The 22,251-nt window shown below is 39.2% G+C and overlaps 2 protein-coding genes across 2 annotated transcripts; both read right to left on the reverse strand.

The window, feature by feature from the left end:
* Nucleotides 1–12,052: 12,052 nt before the first annotated feature.
* Nucleotides 12,053–12,589, reverse strand: LOC122643524. Its single transcript, XM_043837141.1, has one exon. The coding sequence runs from the start codon at nt 12,587–12,589 to the stop codon at nt 12,053–12,055; it is 537 nt and encodes a 178-aa protein (XP_043693076.1).
* A 5,293-nt stretch (nt 12,590–17,882) lies between these two features.
* On the reverse strand, nt 17,883–20,974 carry LOC122643525 (splicing factor 3B subunit 1-like). The gene is made up of 2 exons (XM_043837142.1): nt 20,693–20,974; nt 17,883–18,110 (listed from the first exon to the last, which is right to left on the reverse strand). Exons 1-2 carry the CDS (start codon nt 20,972–20,974, stop codon nt 17,883–17,885), a joined length of 510 nt encoding a protein of 169 aa, XP_043693077.1.
* Between the last annotated feature and the right edge of the window lie 1,277 nt (nt 20,975–22,251).

Here is a 22,251-nt window from a genome sequence, read left to right on the forward strand (position 1 = left end):
GGGGTAGGTGCAGGTAGTGGGACCGGACAAGGGAGCTAGGCCCAAGGAGATGAGGGAGAGGGAGAAGAGGTGGGGGGGGGGGGAAGGAGGGGAGGATGAGAGAAAGGGAAAGGTATGCTCATCAAAGTGGACATGACGAGCAATCCAAAATTTTTTGTAATGAATGTCGAAACATCGGTAACCAATGTGCGAAGGACTGTAACCAAGAAAAACACAGGGTGTGGACAGAAAATCCATCTTATGGCGATTATATGGTCATAGATAAGGGTAGCAAAGACATCCAAAAATCCAAAGAAAAGAGTAATCAGGAGCTTTGTGATGAACCAATTGGAATGGTGAGAGATGATCTAACACATGGGAAGGCATGCGATTAATAAGAAAGACAGCCGTTTCAAAAGCAAAGTGCCAGTACCATTGCGGAACATGACTATGGGCAAGTAAGGACAACCTAGTTTCAACAATATGACGATGGCGATGCTCAACAGCCCCTTGTTGCTCATGAGTATGAGGACAAGAGAGGCGATGAGAGATGCCAACATAGGAGAAGAAGGTGGGTAGAGTGCGATACTCACCCCCCTCAATCAGTTTGCACAACATGAATCTTGCAATTAAATAAACGTTCAACCATAAGATGAAAAGTGCAAAAATAGAAAACACATCAGATTTGCGTTGAAGAGGGAAATACCAAATATACTTAGTGCGATCATCAAGAAAAATTACAAAATAACGATGTCCATCACTTGAAACAGTAGGAGCATGCCCCCAAACATCACTATAGATTAAGTCCAAAGGAAACAAGCTACGAGAAGGAGAAAGATGTAAAGAAAGACGACTGGCTTTGCCAAGTTGGCAAGCATTACATAAAGTTGAGAAACGATGAGAATGACAAGAAAGACTATTATGACTAAGCATAAAACGTAGGAGACGCTCATGGGGATGACCAAGGCGAGAATGCCAAACGTCCAAGGATGTCCTTTCAGTTGTATTGGTAGTTAGGGAAGAAGCCGAATCAAAGAGATGGTGTAGAGGCCATTGTTACTCGGTCCAGAAAGCAGTGTGGTCATGGTTACCTTGTCCTTCACAAAAAAGTGAGAAGAATGAAACTTAAAATCAACCGAATTATCTTGACAGAATTTTTGAACGGAAAGGAGATTCTCAGATATAGAAGGAACATGCAAAAAATATTAAATAAACGAAAAGAAAGGGAGTCAGGAGAAGATGGGTAAGTGGCAGTACCAATATTGGAGATGGGGAGTCCCTTACCGTTACCTAAGTGAAGCTGATGCTATCATAGGAAGAGAGGGAATTGATAATCGATGTGACATGGTGAGAAGCACCAGTGTCTGGATACCAGGTGAGAGAAGTGGAAGGTGGTGGGGTAGGAAGGAGAGGGGGATTTGCATAGTAGGCAGTAGGGGGGTAGAGGCATTGGAACAGTATGGGGGGTTGGAGGGTTGGTTGGAGGGGGGGTTCGGGTGATGGAAGAGGTGTGGTTGGTCTTTGTAATGGCATTGGGCAGCAGTGTGATAATGACAATGGTAGATGGTGCACCATGCAGTAGCTCCTTGTGAAGAAGAACCACCCCCATAACCACGACCATGACCACGACCACGGCCACGACCACCCCTACCGCGGGTGGACATGCCAGCGTTTGGATAAGGAGAAGATGGACTACACTGCACTATATTAGCAGTAGGTGAACTTGCCGATGTAGAGGACTCAGTGAGAGAGAGCTTATTCAAAGCCGAACCATGAAGAAACTCATGGCTAAGGAGCATGACATGGAGCTCATCATAAGAAATTGCTTCGGTCTTAGTGAGGAGAGAAGAAACCATCGCCTGAAACTCGAGTTTCAAGCCGCGATAGACATGAAGGTTGAAGGTGCTTGGGCGTAAGGGTTGACCAGCCGCAGTGAGTTCAGCTGCAATAGCTTTTGCACGAGTAAGAAATTGAGATATAGGTTCATCTTGCTACTGGGTGATGTCCGAAATAGCCATGGAGAGAGACATCAAACGCCTATTAGAAGGGGAGGAGAGAGCAGTGGATAGGGTATCCCAAATTTCTTTACTCAATTTCTTGTCAAGAATGAGAGGAAAAACCTCCTCAAAGAGAGATGCGATCAAGAGACTGCGAATCAGCGCATCATTACGAAGCCAAGTGGCAGCAGCAGTGTCGTTAGTAGGGCATGGAGTAGAACCATCAAGATGCCCAAATAGGTTCTGGGCAACAAGGAATAGTTTGACTTGGCTCTACCAGTAGAGATAGTTCTTCGTAGAAAGCTTGATGGAGATGTAGTGGTGAGCCTGTGGGAAGGACACACCAAGCGCGGAAGTGATGATGGTAAGAGCATTAATGTCAGCCATGGGTGAAGAAGAGAAGAAAAATAAAAGGAGAAGGAAGAACCACGATCGCTAGCTCGTGGGAGTAGCGGCTCTGATACCATATTAGAGCTTAGAATTCTCAGCATGTTTTCATTGATAGGAAAGGTGTATATATACATGAGGTTGGGTAATCCTAGAGAGGATTCCCTATATAATATAATAGGAAACTACCTAAGATTGTGTACATGTGATAATAGGAAACTACCTAAGATTGTGTACATGTGATAATAGGAAACTACCTAAGATTGTGTACATGTGATAATAGGAAAGTAGGATTGGATCCTAAGCAAATCAACCGCATATAGAGTTTCTATATGCGTGAAACTCTATATACGTCAATAGTCAGGATGCCAATATTCGTACGGTAGATCCAAAAAGCTCACCCAAACAAGTTTACGATACAGATGTTTGTCATTGATGTTGAAGTCTGGGTAACACTGCTAGAGTCTAAGGACCTGATTTCTGACCCTAATAGGGCTGCCCTTCCATATCATGGCCATGTTCGATTCTAAGGAAAATCGAAAGATCATGAAACCCTTACCAATTGGTATTGTTTCCAAAATGTCCTTCAGCCTCCAAAAATTCTTGATTGATTTTCTCAATTCTGCGAACGAAATTAACCTGACAAAGGTTCAGTCTCCCGATTAGAGCAAACCGGAACCTTCGGATCTGGGATTCATAGGTGCTTTAAGGGATCTTGACGCATGTGATCCCACTTTCATGAATCGGCTCTGGAAGAGATGCCACGTCAGGAATAACTGACTTCCCAACAGCCTCCACACAAGATTTACCCCCCACCTAAGGGTGTCAAATCCTAGCCCGAACCGTTAAGACTGACCAAAAAAACCTGGACCGAACCGAATCAATCCTTATTGGATTGGTTTTGGACTGGGGTATGACGATCGGCTGGAAACCGGACCACACTGGACCAATCGATAACAAACCAAAAACCGAATCGAATGAAACTGATAAAAAGTATAGGGTTATGAATAGGTGAATTGATTATCCATTGATTTCAATATTAGTGAGCAAATTTCTGGTTGTAAGGGGAATTGTTACAGATCAATGAGTACGTAGTTATGAAAAAATGGAATTTGATTTGTAACCATGTTTCTTCCGTTGATCTCCTTGTTTACTATACAAAATTAGTTGATTATCAAATAAATGATTTGATAGTAGGGTTTATTTTGTGATTTCAATATTAATTATATTCTCATGACCATTCATTGAGTTCAATTTTAATTATCTTCCCTTTACAATTAATGATAAATAATTATATGATTTGTAACAATGATTTCTCAACAAACTCTATTTATCCATTGATTTGAATATTAATTATCTACCATTCTTCCCCATATAATTTATTCTTCTTTGTTCGGATTACAACATTAACATATCAAATCAATCTTCTTATTTTCAATTGTATACTTGTTTTGACTTGGGAAGGTGAATTGAAGTGTTTTTATCGAATCTTTACTCACTACAAATTATGAATTTAAGATTTCTTTGTGGCTCAAACCCAAAAACAAAACCGATCTAAACCGGTATTAACCCGATATGAAAAAATCAAAATAAACAGAAACTGCACCGGACCAAAACCGAAACCAACCGAAAACCGAAGTTTCTTAACGGTTTGGTTTTAGTCTCACCATTCCGAGACCGAAACCGATTCAGCCCGGACCGAAACGGAGCCGAACCAACCTTTTGACACCCTTACCCCCACCCTAGAGGGTGTTTCTTTTGGCCCCTCAACACTGGCCGCCGCAGCTTCTTGATGTTGTTCTCCTTCATCATGATGTTGATCTCCTTCGTCATGATGTTGATCTCCTTCATCTCCATAGTCTACCTCACTCACTTCATTCTCAGCCTCAAATGTTATAGTTAGACTCCCACTTGCCATCCACTACAATCTCTGTTAGCAAGTCTTGAACATATCTAACCGATTACCTTTTTTCCTAATCTTTTTAATAGGTACGTATAATCAATTTATTGAAAGGAAGAATAAAATACTTAAAAGCAGCCAATCGAACTAGCCCTCAAAGACAAAGTACAAGAGGCTTAGAGAAACAAAAACAATACAACACAAAATCAGATAACCAAATACATATTACAAGACCCGATCAAGTTACCTATTCTCCCAAAATGGCTGGACCCTCCATCTTTCAACTAAAAAGTTCCTAGGAGTTCTTCTGCCCTTAAGGATAATCTCTTTACATCGGTCTTCAACATCTGCTCAGATATAACTAATAATAGAAGGGCTTGTCTTGGTCTTGTTCCTGAAAATACGAAAGTTTCTCTCCTTTCATATATGACCAATAGTAGCACAAAACACAAGCTTCACAATACCTCCAATCAAATCTCCTTTAAAAGACTTAGAAATCAATCTAGCCTCCAAGATGGCATTACTCCCAACCCTTCTTGAAGGAGAACAAAGTTTCAAGATAACTCCCCAAATATGTCTAGTAAATGGGTAATCCAAAAATAGATGATTTCTAGTCTCCAACCCCGCCCAAAAAAAGCAACAAAAGGGGGACACCATCACATCTCTCTTATGAAGCTGGTCTTTGGTAGGCAAATTGTCAACCAAACATCTCCAAATGGTTGTCGAGTGCCTAGGAATACAACTTTTAAACCAAACAGTATCAGCCCAATCCATCTTAGAAGAATGAGTCCTCATTATGTCCCAAGTTGATCTAGTAAAGAAGGTACCAGAAGCGGATCCATTCCATATGATTGAATCTTCCCTTGATCCGTTCCATCTACAAATGCTGTCTAATTGGGCCCAAACTAGTCCAAGATCTGAAGAAGTAGCTGGGCCATGATTCCATTTCCCATCACGCAAGATGGATTGCACAGAGGCTAGTCTATTGGATCCCGCATAATACCGGGTACGGTCCCCAAATCTGTTAAGAAGGACCTCTTCTAGGTTCCAAGGGTCAAGCCAAAGAAAAGTAGAAGCTCCATTACCTAATCTATATTGAACAAGTGATCTGATTTGATCCCAATACTTAATGACTTTCCTCCACACCCAAGAACTATTTTGAATTGGTTGCACTATCCAAATAGAATCCGTCTTCAAATATCTATGTTGGACCCACTTAACCCATAAGGAATCCTTCTTGGAAGCTACTCACCACACTTGCTTCAGGATCCCAGCTACATTCATATCTTTAATGCGTCTAACTCTTAGTTCCGCTTCTGCTTTAGGTTTACATATGTCTGTCTAGGAGACATAGTGAATTCTTCTTTCCATCAAAGAGGCAAACCACAAGAAATTAGAGAACATAGACTGCAACTTCTTGATAGCATGTCTAGGGAAACCAAACAAATCCGACCAATAAATGTAAATTCCCTGTAAAATAGATAAGATTAGTTGCAGACGACCAGCAAATGATAAAAACCTAGATTTCCACCCTTCCAATCTCTTTCTAACTAAATCAAATAGGTATCACAATCTGCAGTTTCAGCTTTCCCGATATCAGAGGGACTCCAAGATACTTTAATGGGAGCTGCGTAATAGAAAAACCAGACACCTCCACCAACTACTCCTATAACTGAGGGGTAACCCCACCAATGATGACACCTCCACCATCTGTAGTTTTCAGTTTTCCTATTCTTTCCTCTACTCTTTAGGGAAAAAGAATTATGAGAGCCTCATTGAATTTATTTTAATCATCCAAAAATTAAAGCATTCAAAGTTTCATTTTCAGATACTAGTGTTGGTTTGAAACAAATGGCAGAGCGAAAATGGATTGAAGAACATCGCTTTTGCATTCATATTCAAAAAACCACGGTAAACCAAAAGATACACGAGAAGTATCAGTTACCTTAGAGCTGTAATCGAAGCTCCTCCTCCAGATAATAGTTCTTCTACGACTCAAGCAATAGATATAATTGAATTGTTAAACTCTTTGAAGCTATCAATCCCACGCAATATAGTAAATGATCACCAAAAACACAAGGGTTTCAAAAACCCTAACTTTCTTAAACCTCACACACACAAGAGAGAGAGAGAGAGAGAGAGAGAGAGAGAGAGAGAGAGAGGAGAGAGAGAAAACATTGGAGAGGGAGGGGAAGGCTCCAAAAATGTGGAGACTTCTCCCTTCTCCTCCTTTTATATATATATCCCCCTTTTTGGGTTGTTGGCTTGTGCAAGTCTAGTTTCCTAAACATAGACTTTCTAATTTGGTGAGATCTTGTCCACTTTCCATATTATATTGCTCAACATCTTTTCTTCTAAAGGGAGAAAAGGTAGAAACTTAAAGAGATTGTTATCTCTTTAACTGTGGTCAACCATATAATTTAATTATTTTATTTATTTTCATAATTAAAAAGATAATTAACTAATTTAATATTTTAAAAAATTACCTTGCATAATTAAACTCTTTAATTTATAAATAAGACCTTCCACTAATGCAATATCTATAGGGCATGTAATTAAATACTACCAACCCCCAACTCATTGTACAAGTCCATTTCAGAGATTCTGCGATCGTGATCAGACGCTTGAAACATATTTCAAATAAATTTTAATACATTAATAATTATTTTTCATAGTACAAAATAGCTATGTAAACAATTTATTAAAATGATACTGGTACCAGAATTCTGTCCGATCCATCACAGACTTTCTCTCTCCTTGATATTCCTGAATTAACGGTAGTGGACTCCATGTTAAGCATCTCTTTCATTAACAATGCGTGACCAAGTGTCCAATGCGCCAATATATAGTCTGTAGGACGTCAACCATTGGCTTACTAAAATAAATGACCCAGCATTGCAATGAATAGGATCTCTCAGGTCAAAGGTCAAATGACAGGTATGAATTTCGTTTTCATACAATTGGCAATAGCACATTCGAGAATCTTACCTGATTCTTTTCTGTACACACAGTATGTCTACCCACATTTATGCATCGAAAACTCATTTCTGGTAACATACAATTTGACGACCATATGAACGGTATGTCCGGTCCTATCCCTATCCGAGAACCGTTTTGGATGAAAACCTATAGAACAACTTACAAGCCCAATAAAATACATGCCATGCATGAAATATAATAAATGTTTCATTAATATGAACCTGGTTTGATGGACACATATCCAACAATCTCCCACTTGTACATCAAAGCCAATCTCCCATATGGACCCATAGAATCTATATGTTTTAAAAATACAACTGGTGCTAAGTCTTTGGTCATGGGATCCAACACATTGTTTGTTGAGTCAACCTTCATGACTGCTACATCACCCTGTTGGATGATCTCCCTAATCAGGTGATACTTCCGCTACACAAACTTGTTCCTTTGATGAGCCCTAGGCACCTTTGCTTGAGCGATTGCACCTTTATTCAATAAAAGGGGATTAGATCTTTGACAAGTTCAAGTACAACACCGAGATCACTCAAGAATTTCTTCAACCAAATTGGTTCTTTGGTTGCATCACTGGTTACAATGTACTCAGCCTCAGTAGAATTGGCTGTAGAATTTTATTTTGCACTCCTCCATATAACATCTCCACCACTCATCATGAAAATCATCTCTGACGTGGATTTTCTATCATCTTTGTCGGTCTGAAAATTAAAATCTGTATACCCCATGACTGACAACTGTTTTAACCCATAAACCAAGAAATTATCCTTAGTATTTCTTAAATACTTGAGGATATTCTTAATAGCATTCCAATGCTCACGTCCAGGGTTGGACTGATACCGGCTAACAATCCCTACAAAATAGAAAATATCTGGCCTTGTAAACAACATGGCATACATAAGACTTCCCACTACTGAAACATAGTGAATTCTCTTCATCTCCTCAATGTCCTTTTGAGTTGAGGGCATTGGGATTTGGAGAGGCTTACTCTGTGCCTGAAAGGAATGTTTCCTTTCTTGGAGTTCTCCATATTAGACTTGGCCAAGACTTTGTCTATATATGTGGATTGTGATAAGCCCAACATCCTTCTTTTGCGATCTCCCACAAGCTAAATCCCAAGGGTATAACTGGCTTCACCTAAGTCTTCCATTGAGAACGTGGAGAACAACCACTTCTTCATAGATGAAAGCATACCTACAACATTTCCTATAAGTAGTATGTCATCCACATACAGTAATAGGAAACAAACCGCACTCCCACTAAGTTTCTTGTAAATGTAAGGTTCATCCATGATTTGTTCAAAGGCAAATATTTTGACTGTTTGATCAAAATGGATGTTCTAACCTCTAGAAGCTTGCTTGGGACCATAAATGGATCTCTGCAACTTGCACACTTTGTTCTCATGAACACTTGAAGAGAACCCTTTAGGATGATGCTGTGAGGATCCGTTCTCGCGGGAATTCACGAGGAGGTCTCCCTTCCCTTTCCTGGAGGTTGTCGGGATGGGAGTCATCCATTCCTCAGTTGAAAGAAGTGTATTTTTGGGTCAATTATTGCAAGATGGGGGTTATACATTCATATGGAGTCGTCACCTAGGGTTAGGGCCTAGGACCCAATTGGTGTAGCCCTGTGAAGGGCTACATGATTCCATTTGGTCTGGTCAAAGATTCAGGGTAAGTGGTCAATTTACGAGAGTGGAAACGTGTTAGGCACCCACCTCAACCAGTTAAACCTGTCTTTCTACTAGATGCTTATTTTTTAACATTATCCCATTACAAAATGTCCTATACCAACATGCATGGCTAAATGATGATGCACAAACTATTCAAAAAAACAAAACTACATTATGCTAACTACTGTGTACAATACACATGGAGACTTAAAGGCCTATATTGTGCCGAAATCAAAGTTTAACGATAGAAATGTATACCTGTACGCTAAACCAATGCGATTACGAAAGATGTGAGACGGAAAGCGTCCCCTGGCTCAGGTGGAGACAAATGACTGACTTATCCTCTGTCGGACAGAATAATGACTTGTAAATGTTAAATCCTGGAGTCTCGGGCAGAGTAAGGGTGTTACGAGGTCTTGGGAGCCAAATGCTCGATCCTTGGACAGAATGACTACGACATAGAGAATTCTTGAATCTTTAATGGAATATGGTAGAAATAGGTCAAAAAGTTGGGTCCGGGTGGTCCAGACTTTGGATAGAGTAACAAGACTCAAGGATTTGAAGCTGGGGGTGGGGCAGACCCTGAAATGGCAAAACAGAGCTTTGATAGGTAAAAAGGGTAAAAACGGGCTTTGGGAGCGTGTTTCCCTAGGTTCTCCTCCTTCAAAAATGAGGGATGGGACCCTTTTTATAGGGGTTGCTGCCCATCCGTGGCGCCGTGGTAGTGCGGTCCTACAGCCACGCAACAGTCGTGGCGCAGTGGCTCGGGCGCCGGCCCGGTGTAGGTTAGGTTCATTTTGTCCTTTTATGGGTTTCTGGGCTTAGAATGGGGAGAAGTGTTCATGGGGGACGTCTTCAGTCATCCGTGTCCGGTTGTCGTCATTGCCAGGGGTGGTGAAAAAATTCAGCGTCTAGAGATGCATATAGATTTCTTCCTCAACAAATCCATTCAAAAATACATTTTGTACATCCATCTACCAGATTTCAAAATCAAAGTGTGCTGCGATGGCCAATAATGTCCTAATCGATTTTATCATCACTACTGGAGAAAAGGTTTCATCATAATCCACACCCTCTTGTTGGGTGTATCCTTTAGCTACCGGGCTTGCCTTGGATATTTTAACGTTTCCATCAACGCCTCTCTTCCTCTTGAAGATCCACTTGTATCCAATAGGCTTGACGCCTTGTGGTGGATCAACTTGAGTCCAGACATTATTTGAGTGCATTGAATTGATTTCAAAGCGCAAAGCTTTCAGCCACTTATTTGCATCTGCATCTTTAAGTACCTTAGAATAAGTATATGGATCTCATCTGTATCAGTGGAGACCATGTGGAACTCTTCCATAGTCTTTTCTTCTTTTATAACATGAGTGAAACGTTTAGGTGGCCTAATGGTCCTTTTACCACGTCGAGGCTCTGGAGTGCTGATTGGTATAGGGTTTAAGTCAATTGGGTCACCTAATTGAATTGTCAAATCTGGTTCGGAAGATAATTCTTCTATAACCACTGGTTCAATTCTTTTAGAGATTAAGTCCTCCTCAATGAAAGTAACATGCTTACTAATGATGACCTTTTGGTCAATGGGGTCATAGAAATGGTAACCTATCATGCCCTTGGGGTAGCTCGAAAAAACATCTAGAAATGTGGGGTTCCAACTTATCTGTCTGTTGCTTGCGAACATGCGCAGGACAACCCCAAACCCTAAAATGATTTAGGCTAGGCTTGTGCCCATAACACAATTCAAATGGGTTTTAGGTATAGATTTGCTTGGTACCCTATTCAAAATATAAATTACACTCTCTAGAGCATACTCCCACAAAGATAAAGGTAGCTCACTAAAAGTGAGCATGGTCCTGACCATGTCCAATAGGGTCCTATTCCGTCTTTTTCACACACCATTTTGTATGGCGTACCGGGGTTTGTCAATTATGACACAATTCCTTTTGAAGTGAGATATCCTTTGAACTCATCTGATAAATACTCTCCTCCTCGATCTAATTGAAGAGACTTGATGCGCTTGTCTAATTGTCTTTTGACCTCTGCCTAAAACTCCTTGAACTTTTCAAAAGTTTCAGACTTTTACATATCAAGTAGATATAAGCATACCTAGAGTAATCATCAGTAAAAGTCACAAAGTATTAGAAACCATATCTTGCTTGAATATTCATGGGTCCACACACGACAGTATGTATAAGTTCTAATAGACCACTAGCTCTCTTGCCTTTATTACTAAAGGGCTTTTTGGTCATTTTTTCTTGAAGGCACGATTCACAAGTTGGGTAAGGTTTGACTTTTAGACTTTCTAATGGTCCATCCTTAACCAACTTGTTAATCATATTTAAGATAATATGATCTAACCTGAGATGCCATAGGTATGTAGTACTCACTGGAGCTCTCTTACTTTTCGAATCGACATTTGAAACCTCATTCGTTTTAACAGGGGAATCTAGAAAATACAAACCATCTTACATATATCAGAAAATATGAATTTATTGTTCAAACGAATTGTCAGAGAAGCATTAAAGGAAAAACCATAACCATCTTTAACAAGTTTAGAGACAGAATGTCCCTCTTAAAAGAATGAACATGATAACAATCCTTTAACAAATAGTAACTAATAGAATCAAATTCTAAACTAAAATCTCCAACAACCATCGCCATGGCTTCAGCTCTAGTGCCCATACTCAGACGCACTTCATTCCAGTTAGTCTTCTTGTCACTTTAAAACCCTTGCAACATATTGGAGACATGGACAGTGGATCCAGTATCCACCAACCAAGAGTTAGTTTTCTCAAAAACCAAGTTTGACTCATAAACGACAAGAGTGGTAAAATCACCATCTTTAGGGGTTTCATCCGACTTCTTCTTAGTAGCCAGGTAAGCACGATAGTTGCTTTTCTAGTAACACTCCTTAGAACAAAAGAAGCAGTTCCCCTTGGGTTCTTCGCTTTTCTTCTGTATCTTTCCACCCTTACCCCTTACCCTTGTTGGCCTTGTTCTTCTTCCCTTTATTCTTGGAATTTGAACCTTTGAATTCTATGACATTGACCTCATCCTTTTCCTTATTAAGTGTTTTTTCCACCTCTTGTAACATATTGCCCACCTCAGTCAACTTAACATCCAATCTACTCATGTTGAAGTCATAGACGAAAGGGCTATATGCTGAGGGGAGAGAGAGTTGAAGATCACTTTTCTTTTATACTTAAGAGTGATGGAAGTATCCAGGATTTTCAGTTTGTCGAACAAATTTCTCATCTTTATGACATGATCGATGACTGGAGTTTCCTCTTTCATCTTGGTATTATGGATGAGATCAACAAGCTCATGGTGCTCATGCACATCAATCTGACTAAAAAGTTCATTGAGTTTATCCATTATACCCTTGGTAGAGGTTATGCCTTTCACAGAGTCAGCGATCGATTTATCAACCGATCCAAGGATGTATAACATAACCTTTGAAGCACATGAATGAAAGTATTCGTAGGTTTCATTCGCATCATACTCATCATCAGTGGGTTTCTGAGGGACCACATCATCAAGAATTGCAGACAGACGTTCTGCAGTCAAGAGTAACATAATACTCCGATGCCAGTCATTATAATTGGGTCCTTTCAGTTTGTAGTCGTTGATAAAGGTCAGGAGGATAGAGTTAATGGAGGCCGTCATCACACAAATATTTACACATGTACAAGATATATTCAAACGCCTGCACATAAAAACGAAACCATTGAATTCCAGCGGGCGAAACATAGACAATGGTTTTTCACAATTCAAGATTCCCTCTTATCTAGCAAAGTGAATTGGAACAAACCAATCCTTGCATACACAACTTACCCTATCGAGAATCATTGCACATATGATGATTGAGTAGATTATGATGTCCGCCTCTAAGGCTGCCAATATCATTGGTCAATTGAGTATCATGTCCAGATCCTATCGGCTAACACACACTCAAGTCATGTGTTTTCTTATCAAATCGAACTGAATCACACCATCATGAGAGATGGTCCACTATCCCAGTACCCCCTCACTACCTGTGTCCGTTTACTATTTAATGAGAAGTAATGTAGACTGTTGACAATAAAACCCTGACAACGTCCATTGTAGGGTTTGTACTATTAACCTCTACATCAACTATTGATAAGGGGCCATGGATATGATCTACCGGTTACGATTCATCCATATCACATATGCTTTTCAACAATTGAGGATAATCGTAGAACACATGCATATATCATCATATATAACATACATTATATGCATATTAACTAAATTAACAATTAACTGTGGTTATGGGATGGCTAGGTTAGTGAAAATAATAACGAATTATTACTCCCACAAAAATAGAAAAATAAATTAATTTTTTGTAATATGGAAATCATGCATTTTATGTATCACTATGATGCACACAACTTGCACCAACTCCATAATTAGCATCTCCATGCGAATCTCCATCTCCATGGGATCTCCATATCCATGAGACATCGTGTGTGATCATCCACCTTTTCGTATGCCATCAAGTCTCCACCAGTTGAAATTACATTAAAAAATAAATTGCAACCTATGTCTATACACTTTCCTTTCATAAAGAAACCCCCTGGAGAAACCAACCCACCATTTGGACTGCCTAAGGGGTGGAGTACATGATTTTATAAAAAAGAAAGGGGAGGAGAGAGAGAGAGAGAGAGAGAGAGAAAATTAGCTATCCGCATAGATTCAAAAATTTTACCGTTCCCATAATTAACCACTTTAACTATGAAGATATAAAGATCCTCATGAAAACGCGACTATAATTAAACACATCTTATGTGCGCAAGAGCATAAACCATTAAACATTTTAATGACCATATACCCTAGCCCCAAAAATTTGGATCCCAAAACATAGTTAAATTTAACTAATTTTTGGTCTCACTATGGTGTGTGAAAAGATACCCTTCTCCACCTAATCTCTTCCTCCCAATATTTGGTTCTAATCAAACAAAAACCTCTGTTTTTTTTGTTTAATACCGCAAGTACATTAAAATGAAGGAACCAGCCACGGCCAAGGTGCATGCGGACAAGGGCCTTGCGGCCAAGATGCAAGGGGGCAGGGCCTTGCGGCTAGGGTGTCAAGGGCCTAAGGGCCAAAGGGCAGGAGGCCTTGCAGCCAAAGCCCATGCGGGCAGATGTCATGTGGCTAGATCCCATGGGCCAAGGACCATGGTGCCAACAAGCCGTGCGGCCCAAGCCTTATGGGGTGGGTGGATTGCGGGCATGGTGCTATGTAGCATGTCATGCATGAAACAGAATTAAAAAAAAAAATTTCAAAAATCTATGGTTGCACATGGCAGTAGAGCTTGTGTGCATGCGGCCAAAGGTGCATGTTGCCAATGGTGCATGCCATATGCATCCCAATTTTTTTTTTATCACAAGGAATAAAATATATATTTCGGATCCATAATAAAAAAATATTCCTCCATCAACAATTGACGAGTAAAATACGGGAACTCTATGTGCATCGTACCAAATTCGAATGAAAATGGAAAATCGTCGCTCTGATGTCAATTGTTTGTTTGAAACCAATGGCGCAGTGGAAACGGATCAAAGAACATCGTTTATGCATTCATATTTGAAAAACCACGGTAAATCAAAAAATACACGAGAAGTATCGGTTTTCTTAGAGTTGCAATCAAAGCTCCTCCTCCAGATAATAGTTCTTCTACTACCCGAGCAAAAGATGTGATTGAATTGTTCAACTCTTTGAAGCTAACAATCCCACACAATATAGTAGAAGATCACCAAAAACAAGGGTTCCAAAAACCTTAGCTTTCTCAAACCTCACACACACAAGAGAGAGAGAGAGAGAGAGAGAGAGAACATTGGAGAGAGGGGAAGGCTCCTTATACGTGGAGACTTCTCCCCTCTCCTCCTTTTATATATAAAACATTTTTTTTAGGTTGTTGGCTTGTGCAAGTCTAGTTTCCTAAACATAGACTTTCCAATATGGTGAGATCTTATCCACATTCTATATTGTTCAACATATTTGCTTCTAAAGTGAGAAGAGGTAGAATCTTAAAGTGATTGTTATCTCTTTAATTATGGTCAACCATATAACCTAATTATATTTTATTTACTGTTATAAGCAAAAAGATAATTAATCAATTTAATATTTTTTAAAATTGTCTTGCACAATTAAACTCTTTAATTTGTAAATAAGACCTTTCACTTACCCAATATCCCATAATGAGCTATAGGGCATGTAATTATATACTACCAACCTCTAATGTTAGAATAATTTGTTCCAAATTGGGACAAAACCATAAAAACCAGGATATCTATAGGCCGATCAAGAACACAATTAAACAAATAATAGAGAATAAGAGATAGAACCACTATCCTTGTTTCGAATCCATAGTGATGATACTCGCAACAGAAAATAAAGACCAAAGACCAAGGTGCTTCCCCTCTATTCCCAAAGATAACTGGGTTGATGAGAATACCGTATGCACAGGGATGATGAACACTGAATATCTCCATCTCTTTGCAAAATGCACTCCTCAACAGAGATTGAGAATAATTGTTGTGATGGGCTAGAGGGGGGACCAAGGTCTCTTTATATAGTAATTCCTATAGGGCCTCTCTCGTCATAGTCTGAGTAGGAATCTAAATGCCCACACCAAAGCCAGTCCACATAAGACTCCTAAAACCACTCAATGACCCTCTTTATTAGACCATAACTAGAGCCTGAGTTTAGGAATTTAGTTAGGTCCATATAGAGTTCTATTAGAAATAGAATTCTAACATTCTCCCACTTGGATTTATATTAAATTCCATAGTTTTAAAGAATTTGAAAAAAGAGATTTGACCAAAACAAATCACAGGCTAACGACCTTTTAAGAAATCTTTAAGTGCACATTTTAAAAACAAATTGGTCTTGGGGTCAGTTTTAGAAAGTTAATCTTGTCCCATAAAATTTTAGACACCGAATCATGGCGGTAACTGCATCTATCAAGGGACACAGAACCTTCTATGGTCACGAGAGCCTTCAACTCCACTAACATGGGTGCAATGTGGTGGTGTGGCAACTAGATGATACTTACATAGTGATTCCTTATGTATCATCCATTTGTCAGTCCAAAATTTCTCTCCTTCAAGTGGCACAGGCATACTAGAGAAATAATCTTTATGATTCCAACGAATCTGTATGTCTCATTTTGAATAATTCGAGTTATACTTTATGTGTCACAAGACATACCTTTACGCTAATAACTTAATGCCCCAGCCTTTGCTTAAGGTGAACACATTCCTTATGTCCTTAAAATCAGAAATATATACATCATGTTAATAAATAAAACACTCATGTGTTCGAAAGAAATTTGCATGAAAAGATGACTGATATATATAAACCAAAGTTTACCATAAGGTACAGATTACAGATGAAAAGAAACTTTAAATTACAATGAAGCAAAATAAAAACAACTCCCACTAAACAACCGCATCCCATGATGCAACTAAACCCATGCTCATGACATGTCTCTCAAAAACACAAGGGCGAAGACCTTTCGTTAGGGGTTCTGCAACCATATCATCTGTATCAATATGCTCCACTACAATGTCACCTTTCTTTACTGTCTTCTTTATGGTCAAATACTTGACCTCCATGTGCTTAGACCCTCTAAGTCCTTTGTTGTTGTTTATAACCAATACAACAGAGTTGTTATCACAGTATATCTGGATGGGTCTATCCATAAAATCTACAATTGTCAACTCCTTTATGAGATTCTTGAGCCAAATAGCCTGAGTAGTAGCCCCAGAGCATGCTATAAACTCTGCCTACATTGGTTGAAGTGGTTACCAATGTTTGCATTTTACTCTTCCATGATACTGCCCCTCTTGCCATCAAGAAAACATAGCCTGATGTGGATCTCCTATCATCCTCACAGGCAGCAAAGTTGGAATCTGTATAACCCACTAGCTTGAGTTCAGGAACGTGTCTCTATGTCAGCAAATAATCTCTTGTCCCATTTAAGTACCTCAATACTTTTTTGGCGGTAACCTAGTGGCTACGACCAAGATCTGACTGATATCTGCCAAGAAGACTCGTCACAAAGGCAATATCCAGTCTGGGACAGACCCGAGCATACATGATACTACCCAGTGCACTAGCATAGGACACCTTCTTCATTTTATCCCTCTCAACTTCATTTTTGGGGCACTCTATCGAGCTTAGCTTGTCATCCTTGAGAATAAGAACATTCTCAGGTTTGTAATCCAGCATACTGAACCTTTCCAGAATACGATCAACATAAGGCCTTTGAGAAAGACTTAATATACTGTAAAAACGATCCCTATGGATCTCAATGCCAAGGATAAAAGAAGCCTCACCAAGGTCCTTCATGTCGAATTCCCTAGATAATAGTTACTTTATGTTATGCAACATTCCTAGGTCACTGCTAGCAAGCAAGATGTCATCCACATAAAGAATGAGAAAATAGAATTTGCTCCCACTGACCTTGTGATATATGCACTGATCCACTTTGATTTTCACAAAATCGAATGAAGTCGCAACGCTGTTGAACATTAAATACCATTGTCTAGACACAGGATGATCTGAACCATCCACTGCAAAACCCTCAAGTTGAACCGTATAGACCTCCTCATCAAGGTTTCCATTAAGAAATGCAGTTTTTAAATCCATCTAATGCAGCTCCATATCAAAATAAGCTACCAATGCCATAATCACCCTAAAAGAATCCTTCGAAGAGACTAGAGAGAAGGTCCCATTGTAGTCTAGTCCCTCTCTCTGAGTGAATCCCTTGGCTACCAGTCTGGCTTTAAACCTCTCAATTTTTTCTTTGGAATCCCTTTTAGTTTTATGAACCCATTTGCAACCAATGGGCTTACAACCTTTAGGTAATTCAACAAGCTCCCAAACATCATTATGTATCATCGATTGCATCTCATCTCTCATCGCATCTAACTACAAATCTAATTGAGGACTAGAGACAACGCCCGAATAAGTAATTGCATCAACCACACAACCAATGTCAGAGTTATGTTCTCCTAGATAGACCTCATAGATAGATGGTATAGCTGACTTTCTCTCCCTAATGGATCTCCGTAATGGTGCCACCACTGCCTCACCCTGAATCTGAGGAATCTCATCAGGTGCTGCATGAATGTCAGGGACCATAGCAATATCAGGCTCCTGAACTCCAGCAGGTGTAACCAATGGCGTAGTATGCCCCACATCCGTCTGAATAGGTAGAAGATAAGGTATTGATGTACCAATCATGCCATTATCTTGAACAGTCTGAGAATAATCATTCTTTTCGGCCACATCAAATTTTAGAAACTTCGCTGTCTGTGACTCCACAATCCTAGTGCCTCCACAGGGATTATAAAATTTATATCCCTTCGAATGATCTGGGTAGCTGACAAAGTAGTAACGAGTAGTCTTGGGATCCAACTTGTTTAAAGTCGGATCATATAATTTCACTTCTGCAAGACATCCCCAAACTCTAAGATGATTTAAACTGGGTTTACGGCAGGTCCACAACTCAAAAGGGGTAAGAGGAACAACTTTAGAAGGAACACGGTTAAGGATATAAAGAGTAATTTTCAAAGCTTCTCCCCATAAGAACCTAGGTAAGTTTGTCCTACTATGCATACTCCTCACCATGTCCATAAGGGTGTGGTTACACCTTTCGGCGATCCCATTTTATTCAGGACTTCCTAGCATAGTAAACTAACCAACTATCCTTGAAAAACGGGCCCTTAAGCTGTCCAGCAGCACCATGTCTGCTATAATACTCATCCCCACTATTGGATCTAATAATTTTAATAACATTCCCCAGCTGTTTGTCAACTTCAGTCCTAAAAATCTTGAACTTGTCAAGAGATTCAGATTTTTTCTTAATTAAGAACAGATAGCCATATCAGGAATAGTCATCTATAAAAGTAATAAAATAAAAATTTCTGCACAGTGTAGCTGAATAGGGTCCACTAATGTCAGTATAACTGACCTCCAATAGGTTAGAACTACAAACTGCAGTTTTCTTCTTTATTTTGGTCATCTTTCCCTTATAGTAGTCTACACAAGTTTCTAGATCACTTTCGAGAATAGGTAGGATGTCAGACTTTATCAGCCTTTCCACTCTTGCCTTAGAAATGTGACCTAGCCTCTTATGTCACAATGTGAAAGACCGTTCCTTAGGTAAGAGTCTTTTGGAAACAACATTTTCAACATTATAGGAGATGCAGATATCATTGGGAGATAAACACAATCTATAAAGTCCATTGGACATAATGCAGGAACCAACTTTACTTGAATTAAAAAACAAATTAATCATACTGTTCTTTATTTCAAAATGGTAACCACTCATATCCAAAATTGAAATCGAAATTAAATTCTGTTTGAAGGACGGTACATAAAAAGTGTTTTTTAAAGTCAATTACTTAAAACCAAAATCTAATAATAAAATGACATCTCCTACGAACTCTACGTCAGAATGTCCATCGTTTCCTACAACCAGCCTTAATTCATCCTTATTTGGCCTCCTCCGATTTATGGACCCCTGTATGGTAAAATCAACATGGTTAGTTGCACCGCTATCTAGCCATCAAGAACTAGATGGGGTTTTTGATAGATTAGATTTACAAACAAAAGCCAAAGAATCATTATCTTATGGTTGCATGGGCTTGGACAACCAAGCCTTGTATTTATCGCAGTCCTTCTTTATGTGACCCTTCTTTTTATAAAAGAACTAGTGATCACTCTCTTTCTTGGGTCCCAAATTAGTAGTCCGATCGGACTGGTTATTGGTAGATTTATGAGTATGATTTTTAGACTTTTCACTCTTACAGGTTTTGGAAATAAAAAAGGCAGCATAAGTTTTGTCTTTCTTTAATTTTTTTTCCTAAGACACAACCCTAGAAATCAGGTCATTTATACTCCAGACACCATCCTGGGAAATGTAGTTGGTTTTGATGATGTCAAACTCAGAAGGTAGGGTATTAAGGGTTTGATGAACAATCAAGGCATCAGGAAGAGGAATGTTCAAGGCTTTGAGTTTGGTTGATAATCAATCATCCTAATAATGTAATCCCTAACACCCCTAAAACCATCATATTCCATATTAAACAACCCTTGCAGAAGTGTCCCAATCTCAGCATTTGATGAAACTTTATATCTCTTGAAAATTGCATCTAGTAATTCCCTGGCAGTACACTGGTCAGGCAGACCACTTTTTAGGTGTTCTAGAATTGACCCCTTTATGAACAGTAGATTGAGACGATTGCTCTTTTGTAATGTAGCATGCACGGATTTTTCATCCTCAGTACTATCAGCAGTAAGGTCCATTGGTTTATCCATAACAAGGGATGTATGCACATCTGTCATTTCCATGGCAAACATAATGTCTTCTTTCCACTTCTTAAAGTTTGACCTAATAAGAATCTCAATAGTGACCATGTTATTGTTGACAGAAAAGGTAATTGAAAATTAAACAATGAACATTATAATAATGGGTAATTTACACATACCACCCCTGAGGTTTGACGAAAGGATGATTTTACCCCCCAGTTTTGAAAAATTCTGTGTACCCCCCTGAGGTTTGCAAACGGTAACAAATAAGCCCATTCCGTCAGTTCATGACTAACTGCGTTAAAATTTAGATTTGAACTGACGGAATTGCCCTTGCAAAAAAAAAAAAAAACCTACAACTTATCTTCCCCAAATCGATTCGGGAAGATGAGTTTCACTCTGATCCCAAGAGCCTTGACCACTACCTCAAACCCATTGAGCATAACGTTATCTTCATCACTGGTCTGCTCTTGTAAAGCATATAAGCTTCCATCCATAAGTTCCTCTTCCAAACGATCATTAATATCAGAAACACCCAAGTTCGTAAGGACTTTCCCAATTGTCTCCATCACCATCTGCCTATATGGTTCACTCTCATATTTAAGATCCTCAAATAATCTTCCTATTATATCAGCAGCACCAAATTTGTTTGCAATCTCCACAGTTGTATCTACCAGTTGCCTATAGTTTTTGGGATCTAGTGCCATCCATCTAACCCAAAAATTAGGAAAGAAGTTAGGCAAAATCATAATACGAATGTAATCAGAGTCTAGTTATGTGTTCATACACTGCTTCATGAGGGACGCGAGGTGTTGCTTTATCTTCTCCCTCTCTTCCTCATCTATTTATGCCATGTTTCCTTCTCAGAATCGTTCTCACAAAAAAACAGAGGTTACAAAACCCTAGGATAAGGATTTCAAATCGTCAAAAAACCCCAAAATCTTCACCTGCTTCCATAGGAACTGCGGATTCAATGGAAGAGTCAGAAAATAGATTAGGAAATCAATTACCGAATGGTAATGAAGAACTAACAGATTAGGATATCAATTTTTTCCATTTCCATGAGATGTCGATGATTCCTTCCCCAGAAATACTTATATGTTTAGATTAATTAATAAGGAGTGGATTATACACACATTTTTCATGGATTATTAGGCTGTGTGACTTACTGCACAGTCATCAGAAGAAATAGATTACAAATGGAGAAGAAAGGAAGTAAACCCTAAAAGAGAAAAAACGATTATATTGCAGAGAGACAGAGAAAAAGAGTTGGGGAAGATGAGTTGCAGGTTTTGTAGGGAACGCTGGAATTCTTTTTTAGGCTGGCCTCTTCTTCTCTTCAATCTCCCGCGGGAAGGTCTACAGATCTGCATCAAGGATCATGATCAATTGCTACTCTTGAAACAACTTAATGACAATGGTGATCCTTGATTTGAGATCTGCTGCTTGCTATCTCACCTTCGCACTCTTGGTATTCAAGAGCAACTCTTGGTATTCAAGAGCAACTCTTGGTAAGGGAACGAAAGTGTTGTGTATTGAGAATCCATCACGCTTTGGGGGATGGAATTTCCTTGATGTCTCTGTTTATTGCTTGTTGTCGGAAAGTCGATCAGCCTGATCAGATGGCTACAATCCCTAATAATTCATCTTCTTCTTCTGCAAATTCAATTTCGAGGAGAAGTGAAGAGATTGGAATTGGTTTCTGCATAAAACCTGTAACTCATCTTCCCCAATCAATTTGGGGAAGATGAGTTGCAGGTTTTTTTTTCTTTTTTGCAAGGGCAATTCCTTCAGTTCAAATCTAAATTTTAATGCAGTTAGTCATGAACTAACAGATGGGCTTATTTGTTACCGTTTGCAAACCTCAGGGGGGTACGCAAAATTTTCCTAAACTGGGGGTAAAATCATCCTTTCGTCAAACCTCAAGGGTGGTATGTGTAAATTACCCTATAATAATTAGCATGATGCAAGCATAGCTTAAAAC

The sequence above is a fragment of the Telopea speciosissima genome, chromosome 10, assembly GCF_018873765.1.
Source record: "Telopea speciosissima isolate NSW1024214 ecotype Mountain lineage chromosome 10, Tspe_v1, whole genome shotgun sequence".
Classification (NCBI taxonomy): Eukaryota; Viridiplantae; Streptophyta; class Magnoliopsida; order Proteales; family Proteaceae; genus Telopea; species Telopea speciosissima.